The sequence below is a fragment of the Platichthys flesus genome, chromosome 5 (genome assembly GCF_949316205.1).
Source record: "Platichthys flesus chromosome 5, fPlaFle2.1, whole genome shotgun sequence".
In the NCBI taxonomy this organism is placed as follows: Eukaryota; Metazoa; Chordata; class Actinopteri; order Pleuronectiformes; family Pleuronectidae; genus Platichthys; species Platichthys flesus.
In genome coordinates, this window is record NC_084949.1 from 16,723,212 (window position 1) to 16,747,885 (window position 24,674).

At 42.2% G+C, this 24,674-nt stretch overlaps 3 protein-coding genes across 4 annotated transcripts in view; 2 read left to right on the forward strand and 1 right to left on the reverse strand.

Moving 5' to 3' along the window:
* Window positions 1–1,993: 1,993 nt before the first annotated feature.
* Window positions 1,994–4,459, forward strand: LOC133954387 (glutamine synthetase-like). Its single transcript, XM_062388783.1, has 6 exons — window positions 1,994–2,301; window positions 2,433–2,573; window positions 2,669–2,815; window positions 2,952–3,076; window positions 3,443–3,642; window positions 3,956–4,459. Exons 1-6 carry the CDS (start codon window positions 2,133–2,135, stop codon window positions 4,284–4,286), a joined length of 1,113 nt encoding a protein of 370 aa, XP_062244767.1. The 5' UTR covers window positions 1,994–2,132; the 3' UTR covers window positions 4,287–4,459.
* Window positions 4,460–6,879: 2,420 nt separating this feature from the next.
* Window positions 6,880–8,998, forward strand: LOC133953962 (D(1) dopamine receptor-like). The gene has a single exon (XM_062388162.1). It carries the CDS (start codon window positions 6,880–6,882, stop codon window positions 8,257–8,259), a length of 1,380 nt encoding a protein of 459 aa, XP_062244146.1. The 3' UTR covers window positions 8,260–8,998.
* A 3,606-nt stretch (window positions 8,999–12,604) lies between these two features.
* Window positions 12,605–24,674, reverse strand: part of slit2 (slit homolog 2 (Drosophila)) — an 84,982-nt gene continuing 72,912 nt past the window's right edge. For both annotated transcript variants that reach the window (XM_062388707.1, XM_062388706.1), the window contains 12 exons: window positions 24,332–24,495; window positions 23,008–23,132; window positions 22,634–22,731; window positions 21,584–21,723; window positions 18,887–18,980; window positions 18,463–18,600; window positions 17,533–17,773; window positions 16,703–16,833; window positions 16,416–16,570; window positions 15,810–16,164; window positions 15,506–15,720; window positions 12,605–14,449 (listed from right to left, as the gene is read on the reverse strand). In XM_062388707.1, the coding sequence (XP_062244691.1) occupies window positions 14,193–14,449; window positions 15,506–15,720; window positions 15,810–16,164; window positions 16,416–16,570; window positions 16,703–16,833; window positions 17,533–17,773; window positions 18,463–18,600; window positions 18,887–18,980; window positions 21,584–21,723; window positions 22,634–22,731; window positions 23,008–23,132; window positions 24,332–24,495 (2,113 nt within the window). In that variant the 3' untranslated portion in view covers window positions 12,605–14,192. The remainder of the gene's footprint in view (window positions 14,450–15,505; window positions 15,721–15,809; window positions 16,165–16,415; window positions 16,571–16,702; window positions 16,834–17,532; window positions 17,774–18,462; window positions 18,601–18,886; window positions 18,981–21,583; window positions 21,724–22,633; window positions 22,732–23,007; window positions 23,133–24,331; window positions 24,496–24,674) is intronic.

Consider the following 24,674-nt stretch of genomic DNA (forward strand, 5'->3'; position numbering starts at 1 on the left):
TCAACTCAATGGGGAGCTCTGACTGCGATCCCCTTTTCTTTCAAATTTTTTCTTGTGGACCAGAGTTTCACTAGGCCGATATTACAAACATGTTGATGGAGATGGTATGAGTTCAAAGGGGAATGAACGTGTCACAGTCACAGAGAAGGCCAGATCCACAATGTTGGGATCTATATAGAGATGTACTACACTCATATATTCTCAATTTATGGAAAGAGAACAGAAACAATATGTCAGCATCAACGTTTTGTATTCATCTTACATTTACTCTCTCAGCTGCATATGTTCTGTGCAACTATCAGCATTCCTACTTATTATATAATAAATGCATATTTGAATCAACCATTAACTCGCGGTTAGGGAGAGAAAGGAAATTAATGCCATGTGAAAGCAATTTCATTTCAACAAATGGATGTAATTCTAGTGTGTCCTAGATCAGCAAATGCACCAAAATAGTACACATTCGGTCCAGTTTTGGACTCTGTGTCCGTCTCCATCATGTAGATCTGTATTCAAACACACCCTGTTGCCATTTATAAAAGAAAAAATATTGCTTGAGTGCCATTTCAGTGTACTTCACTGAGCAGGGCCATCTGCTCCGGTACCCACACGGCTAAAAACAGTGTGTGTGTGGTTGTGGAGAGTTGTTAGGCTGGTCCTGAGCCTGCTATGATCATGTTCAAAAGGGTAATTTATGAAGACTTGATGAATTTAAGAAGTCAGATTATTATTGTGGTGTTTGTTCCTGTAATTATATCTTTGTGAGGTCCCTTATAAGCATAGACCCAACAGAGTGAGAACATTTGGAAAGTGAGGACATTCAAATAGAGAAAAAATGAATTCAAATAGTTTACGCGATGGTTGGCATTTGAGTATAAGCACATTAGTAAGGGCATCTGCTGATCTGTACTGATAGGGATAGTGCCACACAATTGGTCATAAACTGAATACCGCTTTGGGCTCAAAGGACTGGTTCAATGAGCAACAGTGTAGTTGGTGTATCAAGCTATAATACTTATTATGTCAATTACGATTAAGAGCAAGGAGTACCTTCTAAACTGCTTACCTGTGAGACTACGAAAAAGAATCCATCGCGTGATAATTTAGACTTTAACTCTGAAAATGGTGCAGTCACTAATTAGCAGGCACCTATAATTACCCATCGCTATTGTGAAGACAACTTTTAGTAATTTAATAAAGGAGTGTCTCTGAAGAGAGTTACAAACAGCTGTGTGAGTCAGCTGACTGCGTATGCCTGTGTGTGAGTGTGACTCAGTTAAAGAGTGAGACGAATAAAGAGAATTTTTTAACAAACAGTTCATAATATTTAAAAACACTGTCCCTCTGGTAATCTCGTCATTTAAGCAAATTGCAGAGGGTTATATTTTTCTGTGCTGTGCGGTGCTGAACTACAAAACTTGATGCTGCTCTAAATTTGTTGATTTATAATATCATCTGCTGCTTTTCATTGGCTGGTATATGACTTACGTGCCTCCAGAAATTCTCACAAATATGCCATCTGAAGCGTATTTTTTTTTACAGTGATTGACTTGTGCTCTGCCTTCTTGTATTCCATTACCAGGAACAAGTGAGTACAGGTGGAAACATGGGGTGAGTTGCACGTTGAGGACTTTCGGAGGAAGTGACACCTGCCTAGACGGTAAGGTGGTGATGTGAGAAAATCTTCATGAGACTTCTTCTAAACATTGGTTTCATTAAATGGCTAAACAAACAGTTCCTAATCACAGTTGTCATTTCCTGAAAACTCTCCCAAAACACCAGGAAGGAATATATTGAAAGGCCATGGCACAAAAATAGAGTGTATAAACACAACACAAAATGATGTACAACTACCAGCATGTACAAACTCAAACATGCCAACGTACAGAGAGAGAGAGAGAGAGAGAGAGAGAGAGAGAGAGAGACTGCCGCTCATTTTTGCCAGGGTGGTAAAGCAGAATTAGGATAGGAGGGTTGTTGAGCAGGTTTGAGGTACAACCCTTTGAGTGTGTGACTCTTTGAATGGTTGACTTGGTTGAATACATACAAATATATAAGGAGGAACAAACAGCCAGAGGACAAAGCTGTTTGCAAGCAGGAGAGACGAGTTGAAAGAATCCGGGAAACTCATCATGTCGCTCCCTCCGGAGATGCTCTGTCTTCACAAGACGGTTAGAAAGCACTATCTGTCGCTCCCCAAAGGTGAAGAGTGCCAGGTCACATATGTTTGGGTCAATGAGGATCGAGAAAATCTACAGTCTAAAACCAGGACTCTTTACAATGAGCCAGCAGGAATCAGAGGTACAGTATAGAATAAATCGAAGTTATTTTCAAAAGACTTTATGTTGAATTATTAACGTCTTGCACAGTTTGTAAATATGGTACCTGATACGTGTCTGTTATACAAGAAAGTTTTACCTTTTATATTACAGATATACCTGAATGGTACGCGACTGCAGCTGATCATACCGAAGTCACTTTGGTCCCGGTCCGAATGTTTCGAGATCCTTTCACACTGGACCCTGATAAACTGGTGCTGTGTGAACTGGTAAAAAGCAAGGACCTGCCCACAGGTCAGATATTACAAATCAGATCATAAAAATATGCTGAAAGTTTTGTATGCTTCCCTTTTTGAGTTTGAGCCTTGTGTTTTGCTTTTTCAACTAAGGAAATAATCAGCGTTCACAGTGTGTTACCGTCATGGACGAGGTGAAACAGTTTCAGCCCTGGTTTGGAATGGAGCAGGAGTACATCCTTTTTGGTTTGGACGGAAAGCAGCTTGGTTGGTCCCCTGATGGACGCCAGCTCCAAGAAGGTGTTATTAGGATAAACTTCTTTAACCTAGAAAACTGGTTATTCTGCTTAAATATAAAACGTAATATAAGCAGTAAAACTTTAAATTATCATCATGATCTTCATAAAATGTTGTTTTGTTTCGGTTTTACCCTCAGTGTGTGGTTGTGTCGTGGGTGCTAAGAAACTGTGTGGAAGAGACATCTCCATGAGTCACTACAGAGCCTGCCTGTATGCTGGTGTAAAGATCTTTGGCTCCAACGCAGAAGCCCTATACTCCCAGGTATGATCAGGTTCTCTGATAGGTTTTAAACTACTTTATTACCAAATTCACTAAAAATATCAACATTAATTTGTTGGAACCTAGTCTACCAGGCTAGTTTGTTTGCGTAAATGAAGCCTGAATACCCTCAACATCCCGGCTATTCTAGCTCAGAGCCTTGGCAAACGATTTCTACAGTTCAGAGAGCTGAATGCTCTTGAACCTAAATAAACATATGTCAATACATGCAAATAGAGAAAAAACAGGATTTGAAAGCACATGCACGGCAAGTAGAAAATGTGCTCCAAATACTTATTGGATAATGTGTCCCACTCATGCTCACTAGTTTTTTTTAGTTAACTAGTTCATTTTTTTTTGTCTGATCAGTGGGAGTTTCAGATTGGCACTTGCGAGGGGATTGAAATGGGGGATCATCTGTGGATGGCCCGTTACATTCTGCATCGAGTCTGTGAAGACTTTGAGGTTGTTGCCTCCTTGGACGGTAAACCCATTAAGGAAAGCATTTATTCCTCAACCTGTCACATCAACTTCAGCACCAAGGAGATGAGGAGTGAAGGGGGACTTCAGTAAGTTTACACACACACACTGAAATACTGACATACTCTTACCTTAACCATAAATATTAACTGTGTACTCTATATACCTTATCCATAACCTATAACAAAACCTAACCACAAAACTCAAAATCAAATATTTTACATCATGGGAACTTTCCCTTGTCCTCATAAGTAAAATAATGAGTGTGTAGTCAGATTTTGCATCAACTACAAGAGTTATACGTGGACATCACATTATATAGCGCACACATCTATTCTAAGATGCCTTATGGCCATTAAGAGAAAGTAGCATGAATAAAACATGTTCTCTGGGATGTTACAGGTACATTGAGGAAGCGATCAGAAAACTGAGCAAGCGTCATTCTCGGCACCTCAGTGTCTACGATGCACATGGTGGTGCTGACAACATACACTGCCTCACAGGTCAGGGCTGCACCTCCAGCTTCCATCACTTCTCTACAGCTATAGCCTCTCGCGAAGTTAGTGTTCGCATCCCTGGCCATGTCAGTCGCATGGGCTGTGGGTACTTTGAGGACAGACGTCCTGTTGCCAACTGTGACCCATACCCGGTGATGAGAGCCCTGGTGGAAACCTGTCTGCTGGGAGTCACTGCGGAAGATGATGAGGAGATGAAGGAGATCCTGGCTTCCTGAAAGAGGAGAAAATGCAGTCAAGGGCTCCATAGAGTACATTAATGTATTACACACTTTGTGTGCATGTTTAAGTGCTATTATGACATTTTAAAGAAACCTGACACATTTGCAAGTTCATGTGGAGAAACGGTGTGTGCTATGATTGTTAAATAAAGTAAGGAAATCAAATAAAGACATCAAATCTGTTTTCCTTAAAACACAGGTTATGTCTTGTCAAATGCATTTCAGTCTGACAACTCACGTTCAACCGTTTATTGCAGCAGTAGAACAGGTTTAGTGTTTGGCATCTAGGCACTCCCCTATATGATTACACAGGAATGACGTGAGTGATGAGCAGATACTTGTAACCCCCTTCGGAGCAATACTGCAGCAGCAGTGCGATCAAAGGGGATGATGGGAAATATCTCCCTGCTTAAATAGAACACCTGATGAGGATGGTGTGTATTATAGATGGTTGTGGATAGTGAGGTATGTCACATGATGTATGTCACATGATTGGAGCAGCGCAGCTCGAGTTGGTTGCCTGAACTAGTTCACAGGCGTAGCTCCATTTCAATCAGACAACTCACTTTCAAACATTTAATGCAGCAGTAGAACAGGTTTAGCGTCTAGACTTCAACTTAATCACTCCCCCATATGATTACACAGGAATGATGAGCAAATTATTATTTGCTCAAGTATTATTCTTAGCAATGATAATTCAGAAGTCTCTGCAAAATCTATCAAACGTGTCGGGTACATGTGTTCTTCATGAATAGAGAGTGTAAGGTCATGGAGAGTATGAAATAAGAATGTCCTTGACAGATTTCTGGCAAGACTGCTTCCATCATCGTATCTACTCTGACTTACCTTGAAAACCAGTCGACTGGTTTTTAACCAACCTAAATTCACTCACACTACTCTTCTCCTCCGCTCCCTTCACTGGTTACCAGTGGCTGCTCGCATCCGGTTCAAAACACTAGTACTTGCGTACCATGCTGTGAACGGATCCGGTCCAGTCTACATCCAGGACATGGTCAAACGTTACACCCCACCCCGTTCACTCCGCTCTGCTTCGGCCAATCAGCTTGTTGCTCCCTCACTGCGAGCTAAACACTCATCAAAAACACAACTGTTTTCCGTCCTGGCTCCTAAATGGTGGAATGAGCTCCCCATTGACATCCGGACATCAGAAAGTCTACACATCTTCCGCCGAAAACTAAAAACATACCTCTTCCGACTTTATCTTGAATAAAAAAAAAAAAAAAAAAAAAATATAAAAATAAAAAACACTAACAACTTTTTGAAACTAATACTTTAGTAGCACTTAAATGGCACTTACTTAAAGCACCTTGGGTTAGGGTTAGGGTTAGTTTTGCTTTATTTGAAGAAATTGTACTTTCTTGATTCTTGTCGTCCTTGGTATGTACCCTCGGGTTTGAATGCACTTATTGTAAGTCGCTTTGGATAAAAGCGTCAGCTAAATGAAATGTAATGTAATGTAATGTAACACGGATATAGAGAGCCAAGCTAAATGTTGGGTAAGAAAGAATTTCTAGATTAACTAACCCTCTGCCAACAGGGTTTATATGTGTTCTATTCATAATCTAAAAAAAACAGAGCCTTAACCTAAATGTCTATTGTTTATATTATTTTAAAAGGGTACATGGCTCTTGTAAATCATTGTCTCAGTAATGCTACTGCAGTGCTGTGGTTGCATGATTCAATTCAATGAGTTTTGAAATAAATTTTGAAAGGGGACATATTATGAAAATTCCACTTTTGTAGTGCTTCTACACGTTAATTTGGGTATCTGGCATGTCTACCGTCCCAAAAACTCTGGAAAAAAACAACTCCCGCGATTTGTTGTGGTTCCTCTACGATACAGAACACGTCCATCTGAGGAAGGCTGTTTTAGACAGGGTAAAAAGGTGCTGTTTTAAATGATCCTTGTGGTATTTTGACCAATAAATGTTACAGACATTTCATTAAGACCCCAAGGAACCATATCAACTGTGGTGAAATGGGCATAATATGTCCCCTTTAATATCCAGTTATGAGGTCAATATATTTATATGTTGGTTTGTGTTTGCTTTCCTTTATTTCAACCTATTCCAGTTTGTTATTTCCATCTATTTTTCTATTTGTTTTGTTTGCTTTTTTCACTCTTATTATTTAATTATTGTGGTGAAATGCTACAAAATCACTAATCGCTCATGCCTGCTTTTAAAAGCACTTTCTCGCGTGATTTAATTCCACATTAGCCATCAATGACTATTGTTGGAATTAGGGGAATTGGGACATAAACATCTGGATAAGAGAATAAAACAGAAATAATGTAGAATGGAAGTAAATGGAGACGGATATAATGTGAAATGGCTCGACATGTTTGTAATGTGCCCTGTACGCCTCAGCGCTGCGCTCAGTATCCAGCTGGTGGTGCCTGCGGTCCTAGTAGACCTGCTGTGCACTTGGAGCAGCAGCACAGCTCAGTCAGGACGGCGTGACTCCAGCTTCAGGGACTATTCCCCCTCTGTTGTTTTGTGGTCGTTTCAGGAATAGTTGTGATTCTCATCCTTCCAGTTTGACTCATGGAGGAGCGCAGGACCAAACAATGAACACCACGACCACCTCGGTCCTGGTGGGAGCTGAGAGCCGGGAGGACTTACCGGCACATCGAGCTCTGACCGGCTGCGTCCTGGCGCTGCTTATCATCTGGACGCTTTTGGGCAACTTCACGGTGTGCGCAGCCGTTTATCGCTACCGGCACCTGCGCGCAAAAGTGACCAACATCTTCATCGTGTCCTTGGCTCTGTCGGACCTGCTGGTCGCGGTGCTGGTGATGCCGTGGAAGGCTGCGGCTGAAGTAGCCGGTTTCTGGCCGTTCGGGGGCTTCTGTAAGACCTGGCTGGCCTGTGACATCATGTGCTCCACAGCCTCCATCCTCAACCTGTGCGTCATCAGCGTGGACAGATACTGGGCAATCTCCAGCCCTTTCCGCTACGAGAGGATTATGAACAAGAGAGTGGCCTCCGTCATGATCGGCGTGACCTGGATGGTGTCCGTGGTCATCTCCTTCGTCCCAGTGCAGCTCAACTGGCACAGGGCACAGATCAGTGACGAGGCCGGGGAGGAGGATGTTTCGCGTCACGGTCGGAGCATGGACGGGAGCTGTGACTCCAGCCTGAGCCGCACATACGCCATCTCCTCCTCCCTCATCAGCTTCTACATCCCCGTGGCCATCATGATCGTCACATACACGCGCATCTACCGGATCGCGCAGATGCAGATCCGGATGATCTCCTCCCTGGAGCGCGCGGCGGAACACGCGCAAAGTTGCCGTTCGGCTGTACCTGAAATATGTCCTCACCTGTGCGCGGAAATCAGTGCGCATTCATACCAGGCTCGTGTCAGTGTGCAGGCTCAGAGTCAGACTCACCGGGAGCTCAGAGTCTCCATCAGGAAAGAGACTAAAGTCCTGAAAACTCTGAGCGTCATCATGGGAGTGTTTGTCTGCTGCTGGCTGCCCTTCTTCATCCTAAACTGCGCCCTGCCCTTCTGTCCCGGACCAGGGGCCCCGGGGAGCCAGCGTGGCCCTTACTGCGTCAACGAAAAAACATTTGATGTGTTTGTGTGGATCGGCTGGAGCAACTCATCCCTCAACCCGGTCATCTACGCGTTTAACGCAGAATTCAGAGACGCCTTCCTGCGCCTGTTGCGCTGCCGCGGCGGAGGAGGCTGCTGGGACGCGGTGAGCGCCGCGGTGGGAACGGTGATGGACAGCGACAGGGCCGCGCACCTGAAGCAGGAGGGCCCGCTGAACGTGAGGCCGGGGGTGTCCTGCTCCACGAACCCCCGCGGGAGCGAGGACAGCGGCCACACCACAGTGACCGTGTGTTATCACAGAGGGACAAACTCTGAGCAGGTGATAGACACTGAGGAAAGCAACGACAAAGACAGACTGACGCAGATACCCACAGAAGGGACAATGTAGGACATCCACCAGAAGGGTCAAATGGTGGAGGGTGCACATCAAACCCCATGTGGATTTAAGGGGAAACAAAAAAGGCCACACAGAACAAAATTACACCTCAGTGGGTCTCCTGCTCTGATATCGATTTGTTCAATGGCCAACACACCAACGCCAATTATCAAACATCATTATTTCTTTTATAAAGGACCCTAGCCTTGGATATTGTCTTTTTGAGCATATCATGATTTGGGATAGCCCATTGTAGGTAAAGCTGTAACTTCATATTTGTTTTTACACTATAGAGCTTCTCAATTGTTCACCTGGATGTTTAGAGAGATTTTATGGGTACTTCATACATTTACCTATATTCCCTATAGCATGCTAAAGATGGACAAGTGAGATCTGGACACATAAATGGATAAAATACAGTTGTTGTTGTTGTACAGGTTTTATATTTACTTTCTGTGGCCAAAGTAATCAGGTTTAAAAAGCTCATAGTTAAAAGGGATAATATAATTTCCTATATCGAGTATTTAAGTAATTTACGCCAAGGAGGTTCTGTTTGCAGCCATGTTTGTTGGTTGGTTTGTGCGGACGGATTACCACAAATTTCGTTGGATGTGGTATGGGTGCGGATCCGGGTCTGAGGGCAGAATCAGGATTTTTTTTCAACTTTCTATAACATTGCATTCTATAATTTCCTTGATTTCACTGAGAATAGTCTCTGAATCTTGATGATAAAATCAGGCATTTGTGTTCAATAAGGTGCAGATCCAAATGAAAGATCTATAGTGAATATAAATGTGGATTTAGATTAGAATAAACATTGTACAGGAAGTGAAACTAACTCACCCTTTTAAATTAAAAACCCAGAAACTTAAAATCCACCAGTGAGGATGAAGTTTTTCCAGTGTGGCCATTCATGGGCAAATATTCAGCTTCGCTGTCTCTCTCTCCACCACAGAGCATTAACAGAGGTCAGGATTTCTTTGAATCTCTAGAAATGGGATTATGTAAGAGATTCACATTAGCACCCATCAGCTGTGCATCTCGGTGAATTGTGAGTGCACTCTGCCCCCCCCCCCTTTCTATCTCCTGAAAGAAACAAACATGAATAATTTGTAGATGTTGTGCCTGTGAAAGACGCCCTGACCGGTGAGAGGACAGAAGCTTTTACTGTGACAACCCTCTAAAACACAAGCTGCCGTGATGAGGGTCTGTGAAGTGCAGCTGGATTTACGCAGCCTACTGCTCTTTTTATGAACTTTCGACAGAATAACATTTGTTCATATTTCTTTAATGAGAATTCCTTGTTAGTGCTAAATATGATGAGCCACAAGCCTTAAAGGAGCCAGCAAGAGTTATGACTCTATTTTGTTGGCGGGTGTGATTACATTAGCTTGTTATTAAGATCGCAAGGAATGGTTCCTGCAGTATAGGTCATAAACCCTGCCAATAGTGGATGGGACATGGACGACACTAACAAATCTTTTCTCAAAGATGGTGTCTTTCATTTTCTGTGGGCTAGTTTCTATTATTATAAATGCAAAGTAAGTTTTTATTAGTTATGTGATGATATCAAAACGGGTTGGAACATAATGATTGACAGCTGAGACTAACTTGCAATTGATTGGCACATTTATCTGTGGGACCTCGCTACCAGCCCTCAAACCCCAATCGCTACTGGGCAGAGTCTGTCTCGATATGAGCAGGATGACAGTGTTAGTTATCCTGGGATATTTTAGCTTTGTTTCTTGATAGTTGTCCATCTTTATCCACAGTCGTGGTTTGACAAATGTCACTGTACTTATTCTAAGCTTAATATGAAGCTACAAGCAACAAGCGTAAAGATGGGGAACTGAGTCATTACCTCAGGCAGGTTCACTTGTTTCCAGTTTTCATGCTAAGCTATGCCAAATGGTTGAATTCACAGGGGCCACTTGGAAACGTTTACACTCTTTATTCTTCTTTTCCTCACAGAGACATTTATAGGGGAGACATATCATGGCTCCGTCCAAAGGTGAAGAAATCCAGATCTTATTCTCTCTAATTAACAAATGATATCACATGTATATAACCTAATTTGAACAAAAACTGAAGTGTAAAAACCTCATTCTTGGTTTTATAAGAGGTTAGAGGGACCATCTCTTGCCAAGCAAGGAGTTTTCACTCTTTTGTACTGTGATTAAACTGAGCCCGATTTAATGTTAGTGCTGCTTTAGTGGTATTTTGTGCAAACGGCTGGATTATCTGCAGGCAGATTTTATCATATAACTCTTGGCACAAAACCAAATGTAATAATCAAATTGTCAAATTCCATTAAATCCAACATATTATGGATCAATGCAAGAACTGAAAGGATATTTTACCTTCCAATTAAACTGAAAACATCAACAGAAACACGTGTACTATCTGTATTAGACTCCGGTGATATCGTGTTTGTTCTGATAAGATGCCACAGTGTTCTGTTCAGGTGTTTCCAGACGAGCAGTGTGTGGGCGCTATGTATTGGGCCTGTAGCCTACATAGAACATCATCAACTGTAGGTGTCCACAACTGTATTTAAAAATTGTCACTTTACCAAAGATGATTAATAGAACAGAGGACAAATAAACATTTTTTAAAGTGTGTCTCGTATACAGGAGTTGCTTGTAGGTTAGCGTGTGAGAAAATTACATTACTTAAAGACCCGACTGGAGTCGAGTTTAGATAGAAATGTGCGAGGGTTCTTTCTCTGAGGGAAAGGAAAAAGTGAATACATCTATTAATGTTTACTAATGACTGGCCTTGTTTCAATCTTTCTCCATTTCATGGTCTTCTGTTTCATAAGGTGCTCACTTTATTAACGTGTCTCCGAGGGCTGTTGCTCACTAGGGAAACTTTGAATCGGGCACAGCCCCCCGGGTGTAAACATTAGCTAATGGATTTGTTTTACCTCCCACATACTGTCTTTTTCTCTCTGTAATCCTCTCTGGTCTCTTAGGGGACATCGGATCAGGTCGTCTCTTTGTTCCCTGCCGTAATCCCGGTTCTCCAGGGGGAGACCTCCCTGCTCTCAGAGTTATTACACTTGTAAGAACATTTTACCCAGATTTAGTTCTCGTATGTAAATTATCAAATCCTTCATATCCTTTCTGTGTAAGAACACTCAGAGCAAGTGTGAGAGGCTGTGTGTGTGTGTGCACATGTGTGTTCAAGTCAATGAATTGCTACTTGCAGAAAAATGTATTAGGTCAGACATGAGCAGGAAAGCAAAAGGAGAGAGAGAGGGAGAGGAAGAGAGAAGGGAGAGATGGAGAGATGGAGAGAGTGAGACAGTGTGAACTATAAAGCAGAACTCAAAGAGGACAGAGGGTGCATGAGGTTTCAAGAGAGAAATATGGAGACATTTTGAGGGGTCGTCGGAATACCAGTTCATATAAAGGCTATAGTTAAATCAAAATTAAGACAAAAATTAACCCGTCTAAACCCACTGTCTTGGTTTCAATATTAAAACACGTGTTAAATGTAATAAACTAAAATGTTAGTGTTCATTTTAATGTTGTCTTTAAATTTGAGTTTACCTACATGCATATTAGTATTATAGTAAAGATAATATAATAAGTATATAACCATAGAAATCAGAGAGAGAGAGAGAGAGAGAGAGAGAGAGAGAGAGAGAGAGAGAGAGAGAGCGAGAGAGAGATAGAGACTGCTGCTCATAGGATAGGAGGGTTGTTGAGCAGGTTTGAGGTACAACCCTCATAGTGTGTGACTCTTTGAATGGTTGACTCGGTTGAATATATACAAATACATAAGGAGGAAAAAAACAGCACAGAGGACAGAATTTAATCAGAAAACAATCCTGATAAATTAAAGACTAATCACACACACAAAAACCTGTATCTGTTGTTTGTTTTTATTTCACTTCTCAGTCTGATTCAGATTTAAAAACTGGGGTTTATATAAAATTGTATATAATTTAGATTTATATAACAAAAAACTTGTATCTAAATATTCATATATATATATATATATATATATATGAAATGAAAGCCATATCCTTTTTATTTGTTCACCATCTGATGTATAGAAAATTTGCCTGAGATTAATTGAATTACACCTCACTTCTTTCTCAGTCGCTGATTCATTATCAGTGAGACGTCGACTGGAAGAAGAACAACAAACATGAACGTGAAGTAAAACAACGCACAATAAAACTATACATCCATCCATCCAGCCATTGTCTTCCACTGTTGGGCCTTTGGGCGGTGCGTGCTCTTCTGAATTCTACTTTAAAACCCTTTTCTAGGCTTTGTCTTCAGCTTGTCCTTAGGGAATATTTCTGGACCTCTTAGTGTGACAAAAAAGTCAAAAGTGAGAAGTGTGAGGTAAATATTGTGTTTAATAAACAAACATCAGTCAGGGAACTGACATTAGTCTGGGGATGGAGAAGAGAGGGAATATAAAGCACAATGCACATGTGTAGAGGTGGAGGGGGGACATATTTATCTGTTACACAAGGTGCCCCCCGCACAGTAGGGGCAGGAGGTTCTATATAACATACAGATCAGGATCCAAGTCTACGGTACAAAAACTTAGCAGCAACATGTTAACATCGGAGACCAAGGGGCTAACAAAGTAGTTTCATTTAGAAAAAGTCACAGTTTTCTTAAAGCATAAATCTGTTAAAAAGGTAAAAACAGTTCTAAGAATCCTCTAAGGGTCAATGCTACGCACAAGATCTGTGTGTGAAATACATAGGTAGGGAAATTATCTATACATTTATACTCTAATATAAAGACCTTCTGGCAATGGCACAGTACAAACTCTCAGGAAACGCGACAAAAATATACAATGTCTTCACGTCACATTTGCAGATTAAAATGTAACTTAGGTCTCTGGCAAGCACAATAGTTTCAGCGATCAAAAAACAAAACAGAAAAAAAACACAACTTCTCTTCAACCAAAATAAAGGACACCATCTTGTTAGTTCAGCTATCTTGACAGATTATGTCTTTTTAATACAAAAATAAGGACAAATATAAATTAATATATATTAAAAGAATCAGATTGATACATGGGGGATCTACTGAATAGGTACAGGTATTTATGATACAATAAATACTTGTCATGACTGGAGTGGGGCAGTAAACAGAGAGTAGTATATTTAACCTTGCAAGAAAGGTGTGTGACTCTTCTATGGGTGAGAACATATGCATGTGTGTGTGTTTGTGTGGGTGTGTTGTTCAGTAGCTGTATAAAATACCACAAGCTTGAGCACGGCTGTGTGCAAGGTCGTGCACACAGTCTCGGAGGGTTCAGGAGGCCTGTAATGGGAGACTGTTGTGGTGGTTTCTTGTGTTGTTGGTGATGTTGGTGGTGGTGGTGGTGAGGGGTACAGAGGCCCTCTCCCGTGCCGCAACGCAGCTCCTCTCTGTGGTGAGTCTGTGGTACTACCGACAAAGGTTAACTCCTAAAACGCACGACTCACAGACAGGAAGCAGGAAGTCTACAGGAAGCGGTCGGCTGCCAGTGACCGGTCCGTCCTCAGGGGGAAGAGACAGTGTGGCACATCATCGGAGTCGTTGTGACCAAACGAAAAGAGGAAGGTGTCAGGAAAAAGTCAATGCTTGTGTTTAGTTTTTTTTTGTCTTTTTCTCCACTTCATAATAAAAAATAAGTCTGTTTTTGTACTTTACAATACAATTCAACATCCCCACCGAGGAAGCATCAATCATCAGTCCAGCACTGACAAGAAAAGAAACCTTTTTTTTTTTCTCTTGTTCTTTTTTATTACTTTTTTCAGGGTTTTTAAAAAAAAACATGGGTTGGTGGGGGGAGGACTGTAGAGGCTGGAAGAATCGGGAGACGGGGGTCAAGTAAGGCGGGCAGGAACACAGAACATATCTGGCGAGGAGGAAATCTGCCATGGGTATCGTCTCTTTTTTTCCTTTCTTTCCTTTTTTTTTTCTTTACGAGGGGCACTTTGTACAGCCGCACTTGACCACTTTCTCCACTTCCTGGACAAAAGACGAGCCGTCGGTGCACTGGAAGGTGTATTTCCTGCGTTTGCTGCGGAGGGGGGTGCAGCAGGTGCCTTGTCCTTCGGCTCCCCCCGTGCAGCTGCCCCGACACTCTAGGCGGGAGACCTTCTCCTGGGTTTGGCACGCCGCGTAGCCTTGCTGTCTCTGGTAGACATCTCGGATCCGTTCCCCTCGGCAGGCCACCTCTGCAGGGATGAGCGAACAGGAAGGTTACAAGTTATCCACACTTTTGTCCAAAGGGATTTTGGAGAGGAATGATTGGTTGAGTTGGCAAATGTACATCTGAACTTCATACCACTTTTAAAAAAAACAGCACATTATCATGGAATGATGTGTTATCTAGTTAGTAAGCCAGTATAGGAAAATGTCAATGACCAATTAGGTAAAATATGTTTCATGTTCCAAGGCAAGATTTTATAAATAATAATACAAATAATAAAAAAATGTACAATGACAATGTACAATTCGAAAGAACCACTTTAGCTGCATGTTGTATGAGGTGAAGACAAGCTGAAGCAGAAGTGAGTGAGTAGAAGTATTTGGAGTTGTATTCGAGACGAGCCAATAGAAAACAAATGATAAAAAAGAGACAGACAGTGACATGTGACCAGGCCGTCTCACCTGTGTGGCCCCCCGTGTGGGGTTAAGAGGAGGCTCAGGAGATGCTGAGTTGAAAAAGCAACAGGGTTCGAGGAGTTAATGCAGAAACACAAAACACTGTTAGACACACACACGCACACACACACAGGCACACAGCTGAGAGAGTTTCAAGGTTATATATGTGTGATTTTAAACAGTGAGCAAGAAAGTTGTCCTCTGCAGAGGATGAAGTCGAGCTCCCTCTGTGTATTGTAATTGGTGTTGTAGTGGATGAGCATTGTTGTGCATGGGAGTCCCTCCCAGTGAATCTGTTGGATCTCCTCCTGGTTATAAAGCCAGATGGCAGAGTGAGGTACAAAGTGTTCACCTGTAAGCTTATTTTCAGATTTTTCTCCACCATAAAAAGTCTTTGACTTAAAGGTCTCGGAGAAAGAGAGAGACCTATTGCTACATCTAGCAGCAGTAATATTGTAAATATAACCTTTAAATGGCAGATAGCAAGTAGAGCAGAAGCAGAAAAGGTTATTTAAAGAGTAACATGCTATAGATTCAAAAGCTTGAGGAGCATTAGATATTATTTTTTATATCTAATCTACACGCAGACACCCTGTTCATACCACATGCATCCATGTTTTTCTCACCTCTGTCGCACGCCTCTCCTGTGTATCCACTGTTACACTCGCAGTATGCTTTACCCAGGCCTGACACTCTGCATTTGCCGTGTTTGCAGCGAGACAGACTGCAGGGGTTAGCAGGGTCCTGGTCCTGCTCATCGCAGAGGACGCCGGCGAAACCAGGCTGGCAGCGGCAGGAGTACGAGTAGGAGTTGATTGGAAGGCACGTGCCATGGATACACCTGTAGAGCACAAGTTACATTTAAAATCCTATAACACTGGAACTTCACTCATTCTGTCAGTAAAATCAAACAAACACATTTCAACTCACTTATTGCCGTCACAGGGGTTGTTAACTTGCTGGTCACATAGTGCTCCCGTCCAGCCCGGGTGGCAGGTGCAGGTGAAGCCTCGGTGACCTGTGGCGTGGCAGTCCCCCTGGAGACAGGCACCTGTCTGGCATGGCTGGCAGCCTGGCTCCACTCCTTGGCCCAGCCACTGACTGGTGGTGCTCTGTGCAGTCCCAGAGCCTGGAGCCCCTGGCCCCAACCCAGCCCCCAGGTCCTGGAGCTTCCCGTTTATGTACAGGTTACGGAGGCAGCCGTGGAAGCTGGTGCCGTTTCGTCCACCTGAGCTGTGCTGCAGGGCCGACAGCCCCCCCGAGGCTGACGCACGCTCCGGCATCCCTGGTGGAAGAAGAGAGTGATTGGAGAGATGAATTGAGTAGAGCAATTAAAATCTGTTCCTTTCCATTCCATTTTTAGGATATATTTATCACACATTACCAACAGTGTGAAATATTTAGAAAAATTCATTAAAAATACTCCTGTTATATGAAAACAAAACTTCACAAAGGAAATGATGTGGCAGTGAAGTGTATTTATCTTGAATCCTCCACACAGACACACATACACACACACTGTGCTTGGGTCCTTACCTCCCAGGTAAAGTGGAGAGTCTATGTTGAGCGTGGATTGTTTGCTGATGGAGTTGATGGATTTGGGCGTCCCACCGTCGATGGACAGAGACAGAGTCTGGTCTGATGCTACTAATTCCACTGCATGAAAACTGCCATCGTTCACTGTCTCCACACTGAGAGATAGACGGAGAGGGATAGAGAGAGAGAGAGAGAGAGAGAGAGAGAGAGAGATTCAGTCTCATCCATCATGTGAATGCAGCGTCCATGACCGTGTTGTTGTCGTATCTGCTGGTATTAGTACGTACCTGTATATGGCAGAAGGAGGGTAGGACCCGGTGTCGTAGCTGACCCGCAGGCGTCCCCTGTACAGCTCCATGGCAATGTGGTCATTGTCCCCTTTGTACAATAACACGCCGCTGTCCTCATCTGTGGCGATCTGAAAACACGGCAGGATATAACTTATTAACAACGGTAGAAGAAGAAGTGAAAACAGATTCTGAAAACAGTCATCACCTTTAAATTTGATATAACTTGTCAACAAACATCCACTCATTTACATATAATGCAATTTTATAAGGAGTAACATTATAACTAATTTGGAGTTATTTTGTGACCAACAGGCCAAATTATTCACAGTATTCACTTTTTGCTCAGTATTTGGTCTACACCGATAACTAAAAGCTCTGGCTATGTGCTCCATTATGTTCAACAGCTGTTGGCTAAATGTGATCGTTTGGTGCAGAAATTCTTTGAGCCTTGTTCACTTTAATTTGAAATATACATTTTTTGTATAAATATAAATTATATACTTCAAGGTATGGAAAGTAAAAGTATTGGTGCAGAAAGATAATGTAAAAGATGTAATTCAGCTCGGTTTTTGGTTGTATGTGGTTTAGGTGGAGCCAGTTTAAAACACTCCACTTAAATGTGTCACTATAAATTTGATAAATGAGGTGGTGTTATCAAGGGACTCTAATTGTTGGGGTTAGTTGCAAGATAATCAGGACAAAGAGGAGAGGACAGACGACAAATGTTTCTCATGCATACAATTGTATTCTGTGTTGAGATATTGGCTATTATAAGAAAAAAAATGTCATTGCAATGTTACAAAGTGTAAAACTGATGAAGTCCTCACCTGAAGGCTGATGTTGGTCTGTGGTGAGAGGAGACTTGAGGGAAGCTGCAGGTAGGATTCGCGGTTTACAAAGTTGACGCTGACGAGCGTCTCGCAGCTCTCGCCCTCGTAGCCCTGGAGACACTGGCAGCGGGGGTCGGTTTCCACGATGACGCACTGCGCCCCGTTCAGACACTCGTGGTTGTCGCAGGGGCTGGTGCGGGGGAGGACCATCGGGGGAGAGAACTCACAGAATAACCCGCTGCAACAAGCAAAAACACACTCAATAAGAATAGCAGATATGGTACAAATGTTGAACCTGTAGAGCAAACTGTTCAAAACCCTAACCCTAACCCTACCCTCTAACCCCTAACCCAAAGATCTCCTTATCAGCCCTTAGCCCAAACCTTAACCCTAACCCTATCCAAAACTTTAAGTTATTAATACATTCATTGTGTTGCCTGGGGATTTAAATGTTATCTTTATTTCTGTTTCATCAACATAAATTTGACATCATTTTCAAGTTTGGTTAGTAAAAACTAATTTTTTGTGCTTGTGTGATTTTTTTTTTGCATTACTCTGAATAGTGTAAAAAGCACATTGGGAGATTTATTTGAAGTAGTTCCTCCTCCCACAATTAACACGGCTTAACCCAAGTTAGAGAAGGATAATGAATTGTTCAATGCAGTAACTGACAATAAACACAAGGGGGAGACCGTCCAACACCACAGCAATGTCTCATTTAACTTTTTGCCATAAAAATAATCCAAATGGAAAAATATTCCCCGACAAAGCGACTAGAATCTGTCAGAGAGCTTTAAAGTAAGTATCATTGAGTCAGTCATGCAAAAATAATAAACATGCAGTAAACACGTCTATTACAGATACTGTCGATGAGGGCGGAGAACTTTGATATGATTGAGTGAGTGTGAGTTGAGATGGGTCCCTCACCTGTATCCCTCTGGACAGACGCAGGTGTATCCGTTGATGGCATCGATGCACTGACCTCCGTTCTGACACTTGTTCTCTTCACAGTCGTCAAAGTCCAGGTCACAGTTATCACCAACGTAGCCCGGAGTACACTCACACCTACAGGACACACAAACAGAGAGACATGTTGCTGGTATTGATCTATAATCTGTAGTCAGTCTATCTATCTATCTATCTATCTATCTATCTATCTATCTATCTATCTATCTATCCGTCTATCTATCTATCCGTCTATCCATGGGTCCAAATATATAAATAGACATTATGTTTCAAAATGCCTGATTGCCCGATGAACACACACAACTTCACTCCATCAACTCTCAAATTGAACAGATGTCTTCATGCCGTCTTCATGAGTGTGTGTCTGTGTGCGTAGTCCACTTACTTGTATCCCTGTGGGGTCAGAATGCACTTTGAGTCGTGCTGACACGGGTTCAGCTCCGGAGCACAGAAATCCAGTTTCTCTTCACACAGCTCCCCTAGGAACACACACAACGTGCAGAGACACATCAACAAATCATCCAGACACCTTTTCCTTACTGTGCACACCATCAGCATTAATGAGTGAAATTATAATATAAAACATCTCAATGTTTCCCAACTCCCTCACAGTGTGTTCCTGCTTAGTGCTGTATGTGTCTGTACTGCTTGTACGGCAATGTTTGTCTGCGTGTGTGTGTGTGGGTATGTGAATGTGTATGTGCTGTATGGGTGTGTCCTGGGATGATGAATGACTCTCTTGTGGCCAGAACCAACACAGCGGTCTGATAAATGATCCCATCCCAGGGAATGTCATAGTCCTGACGATAGTCCCGGGTGTATCGTGATGCTGCTGAAACTCTGAACTCCAAATGAAGCACTGATGAGGCACCGGGGACTAAAGCAAAACTCCTGACAGTACGAGCCGACTCGGCAAATAATTACGTGATCGATGGGAACCTATGAGCAGACGATGAGAGATGTGTTTTCATGTTTATGCTCCACAGCTTCTATCTCAGTGGTAACTGTGCTACCTTATTCAGATTCGACTTAATAAAGTCTAATCCTAACCTGCTTTGTAATTAAACAGTAGGCGTCTTCATTCACCCAGTTTATTGGATTTAGAAATGTTGACTGCACCTTTAAATGGCTTTAATAAAGACATAACTGCTGCCATTAAGAGAACTGATGACTGTGACTGCTTGTTTCTCAGTCCACAACAAACAAGTTCAAATTTGTCACGTGCATGAGCAACACTGTTGCAATGTATGACATGTAAATCACTGCCCCTGTCCGCTTGTTTGTTGATTTGTTTGTTTGTTTGTGAGCAAGATTACATAAAAACAACAGGAGCAGATCCTGGAGTTTTTTCTTTCCACTTTCATTATCATTATAGGGCATTTATTTTAATTTTTTATTTACAGAACTAATATCTGTGAGTGAATGATCGATTGCAGGTTGATTGAATTTAAAGGGACTGCAGGGCTTTGGATTATTATTATTATTATTATTAGACATTTTCACAAAAAAAGTTTTTCTAGCTTTTTAACTATGTATCATGACAAATAATTCATGAAGGTTATTAGACCATTCTGTTTTTACCTCCGCAACGGCGGTTTAATCATAGGTTTTTGTTTGTCATTTGAGGCTGAGCTCCAAAAACAGGCTGTGGAAACTGGAATTTACTGAGACCACACGTCGCTGGTTTGTTTGTCTTCATCAGTCAATAACAAGATTATAGAATATCATCAGTCCTCTCCACTTACCAAATTGTTTACCTGGAACATACCAAACCATTTAGTATGGTCGTGACATGTGTACATAAAGCAGCAAGCAGAATAACCACAGATATCTGAGAGCATGAAAACTCAGCGGTCCCTCTGAACATCAAGGACATGCACAGCTAACATGGAGCGTGACTGCATACAGGAGGTTCACTCTGTGGTGGTGTCAAATGTCGGAAAGAAGCGTGGATAAAGCACAGGAAATGAGGGAAGGAAGCAAACCGAGGAAGGAAGGAAAGAAGGAGAGAGAGGGACAGGAGGGACAGAGAGAAGAACAGACTAACCTCTCTCCACCTCATTGGTAGCAGCTGCAGCCACAAGAAACACACACACACACACACACACACACAAAGATGATAGATGATAGAAAGCAGAGCGAGACAGGAAAAAAACACGAGACAGCGAGACACAGAGAGACAGAGAGAGAGAACACCGCCACAAAGGTTAGCTGTCAGAGATGATTAGCACAGTGCAAAAGCAGACAAACAAGTAGCAGCAGGCCAGTGTTAGTCAGAAAACATATGGTCCATCTGGAAACAGGTCTTCTCTCTCTGTGTATGTACGATTCACTGGACATGACAGAGCTGCAGAGTCAGAGTACAGGTGCCTGGAAGTATAAGGGCCATACATTGTCCTATAGAAAATGTTAAGTGCCTAAGACTAAGGGCACTTCTATGGCTTTGATTGGCATGATGAAAAAATAATGATTGCATTCGAAAATATCTTAAAATGCTTCTGGGCCGTGATGGTGAACATGACGTCTTGGAGTTTCCAAGTCTTAGATTTTTCAGATTTATTTTTAAGAGGTCAAGTGAGATTGAATTACTGGATACTTTACAAATGAGGATAACATTATAAATGTATAAATAAACCTTTTAAAAATTTTGCATGAATAAATTAATATGACTGTAGATGTAATTTGCTCATTAAAATTTGGATCTTAAGTTTACATTTTGGGGGACAATTGAGGATTTACTCCAGCCTCTTTCATTCTCAACGACTCGGACTAATCATTTCGAATTTGCTACACCCAGATTACCACCTCTCACTGGCTTCATCTCCATGGCAACAGTGGCTGGTATTGTTGTAATTTTATTTCATTTTATTTCTTTTTTACTGAGCATTTCATCTTATAATTTCTTCCTTATTAGACTGGGTTCTGCAATTAATCTTGACTCGACTATTTACACCCACCAGCCGACCGACATGACAAAATTAAGAGGACATTCTGCAGGGTGGTTGTATGTTGCACCCATGTTTCTGTGTAAAGTCACATGGAACTGGTAACAACTCCCACTTCATAACTCCAGATGTGGTACCTGTGTATTCTGGGGAGCACATGCACGTGTAGTTGTTGATTCCATCGACGCAGGTGGAGTTGTTCTCACAGTCGTTGTCTTCACAGTCATCGATGTTGATCTCACATGCGTCGCCTTCGAAGCCCTCCGGACACACACACCTGTAATAACACAGTGACACACACAGACAATGGACAAATCAAATGCATGCAGAGCGACATAGAGAACACTGCGTTATCCTGCTAACGTGAACGTGTCTCTACTCTGTAAGTACCACTCAGGTTTATGGCTCCGCACACGCACGCACACTGAGGCCGCTGAGACACTAAGAGTGTCACACACAAGGAGCGGTATATTTATCGCACACAGAGAGTGGTATATTATGAGTCTAATAAAGAGCTCTTATGCGGCACACACTCAAGAAGATTAATATCTCATTATATAGTCGACGACAGCTCGTCACCATGAATATTTCACCCTCCGAACCGGAGAAGGGGAAGAAAATGTATTTCAATGGGAATACAGAAAAAAACAGATAAAAACTGAAAAGAAAAAAGTAACAGAAGAGACGGAGAGAGAGAAACACGAGGAGCTGTAAAGCTGGACCCATCTAGATGTCTGTGTGGGAAGTGGAAATCTGCTCGGAGAGAGCAGACAGGCATTAGCTTCCCTCCAGTCAGAACTTAGCAGCCTAATGAAGAGAAAGTGATTCTCACAGCAGGAGGAGAACGACTGAAGACGAAACTGGTCCGATGAGCGATTTACCTCTAAATTCATCCCCATCTGTCATAAGAGGGGCAGCAGAAGGACCACACATGTCTGCTTCTGTGTTCTCCAGTGCTTCAGGTTAATCGATATTTACACCTGCTCTCTCTAATGTGTTTTACATGATTCACCATATCACCATCATATATTCATGCTCATGTCTTGGCCCATTCCTCCAGTTTGTACTTGTGATTTTCTGCTGTCAGCTTTCTCAGGCTTTAGAAACCTCTCTCCTCCCCCCATGTGGATATACTCTTTCAGATAGTCCATGTAATGGTAACAATAAAACCTAACAAGGTTTCTCACCAGAAGTTGCTCTCTTCTCCTTCCTTCAGATGGCAGGTTCCACTATTCTGGCAGGGGTTCCCAATGCAGGCGTGAATGGGCTCCTCGCAGTTTGGGCCCTACGTACACACAAACACAAACACACACCTTTTAGTGCTTCTAAAGGGCTTTTAACGAACAAAAGCTTCTTATCATAAATTATCTGCATCGTTTATGTTTAAGTCTGCACTGTGTGCGGTTTTGAAAGGCAAAGAAGGGTCCTATACACAGATTGGTGTAAAAAGCAGGTGGACGTTACACAGACCAACTGCAGACTAACAGTGTTTAAAGAAGCTTTGTCCTCATGATTGGGAAAGATGGTTGAGCAACTTTACATTTCCATCCAGTGTGTGTACCTTATATCCGTAGGGGCAGGTGCAGCGGTAATAGTGCACGGGGTCGTTGGAGCAGGTGCCGTCGTTCTTGCAGGGGTTGGACAGGCAGGGCTCACACTTGGCCTGGATACTCATGTCTACTGGACCTGTGTGATGGAAACACACCGTCCCACACACACACACACAAGAAGAGAGACCTCAGGCTTTATATACTTTGATGAGTCAGGATAGAAAGGTTCGTGTTTACACTGAGACGACTGCACATTTTCAAGGACCTGCTTAAACACCAAAAGGCAACTTTTAGATAGGAACAATTGTTTCCTCCTCTGTGGAACACGGTGTGGAACAGAGAAGCTACATATTTGGTCAATATTAGAAAATAAAAAGGAGGAAACTTTATATTATTGCAATTTAACATTATGCTATAATATATTATTACCTTTACTATAATATGAGGCGTGATAATGCTTTGTGGGTGTCCGAAGAAGTAGTTATAGAGAAAAATAACACATTTTCTATAGCAGGACCTTGACATGTGCAGAAGACAGACACATCCCTGGGTCTGATTACAACACATCAACATTTAACGGTCGGGACACACATTGCCGGTGAGAACACAAGGGCTGAAAAGGGAAGAAGAGAGCGGTTCAGTCGGATCAGGGTTTAAAAGGAGGAACACTGGGCGGGAACCGTCAGGAGAGACTAAGGAGGAAGAGCTGGGATACGAGTGGTTACTTTACCTGGCACCAGAAAACCACAAGGCCCCAGGACTTCTACAGTGTGTCAGTTAGATTAGGTCAGAAATGGGTTTTAGTCATGTGTTCATGGTTAATGTGACATCATAAGGTAAAAAGTTAGTAGCAGTGTGTTACAGCAAAGATCATGCATAGAAGTACTTCATATGAATTGAATTCAATTTATTGCTGTTGAAATTGCCATTTGTTGCTTTCCTTTGAAAACCTGGTATTTCCATATTTGACAATCTTCAGTTATCGATTTTTTCCTTAGGTTAAATAGGATTATTATCATATTTCTTAAACTATAAAGCTTAAGAAAAAGTCAGTAAATCATTTGAAAATACACATATACAAATACACATATTAGAGCAAGATGATTACACTTTTTCCATGAAAATGTTGGCAAAACATGGTTTTCATTGGACAGTGGTAATTTGTAAATGGTAGCTTGTGGTCTCCTCTCGGAGTCCTTATCAAATGTCTGCAAAGAATGTAATTGAATTCTTTTGTCCTTGGACAAATAATAAAATGTTAATCTCAAAAGGTTGGCATGTGCGTTTGCTCCTGTGTTATTTCACTTCTCTATGCATGTGGCAGCATGTGTTTACCTGTGCAGGTGAACTTCTTGGATGGCGTGGTGAGCAGCAGTTTGTCGGTCATGTCTCCGGGCCCGGCACAGCGGGCGATGCCAGGCTCCTTGTAGCCGCTCTTCACCCAGTCTGACAGCCACTGCATGTGGCAGTCACAGAACAGCGGGTTGGCACCCAGAGCCCTGTCAGCCACAGCAGAGTGAGAACAATGTTCAGACATATTCACAGACTACACAGGGAAAATCTGCATGAGTCACTGTTTCTTCTCAGATCAACTGAGCTGGAGAACTGAGCCAAGAAGAAGAGAAAAAGTGTCTAAATACTCACAGACTGAGCTACACAACACTGATGTGTTAAGTGT

What these genes read in the sequence shown, in the direction of transcription:
- LOC133954387 (XM_062388783.1), top strand. Translation starts at nt 2,133, where the DNA reads ATGTCGCTCCCTCCGGAGATGCTCTGTCTTCACAAGACGGTTAGAAAG. An exon ending in TGGACGCCAGCTCCAAGAAG is followed by an intron (nt 2,816 to 2,951) that starts GTGTTATTAGGA and finishes TTTTACCCTCAG; the next exon opens with TGTGTGGTTGTGTCGTGGGT. An exon ending in AGGAGTGAAGGGGGACTTCA is followed by an intron (nt 3,643 to 3,955) that starts GTAAGTTTACAC and finishes GGGATGTTACAG; the next exon opens with GTACATTGAGGAAGCGATCA.
- LOC133953962 (XM_062388162.1), top strand. Translation starts at nt 6,880, where the DNA reads ATGAACACCACGACCACCTCGGTCCTGGTGGGAGCTGAGAGCCGGGAG.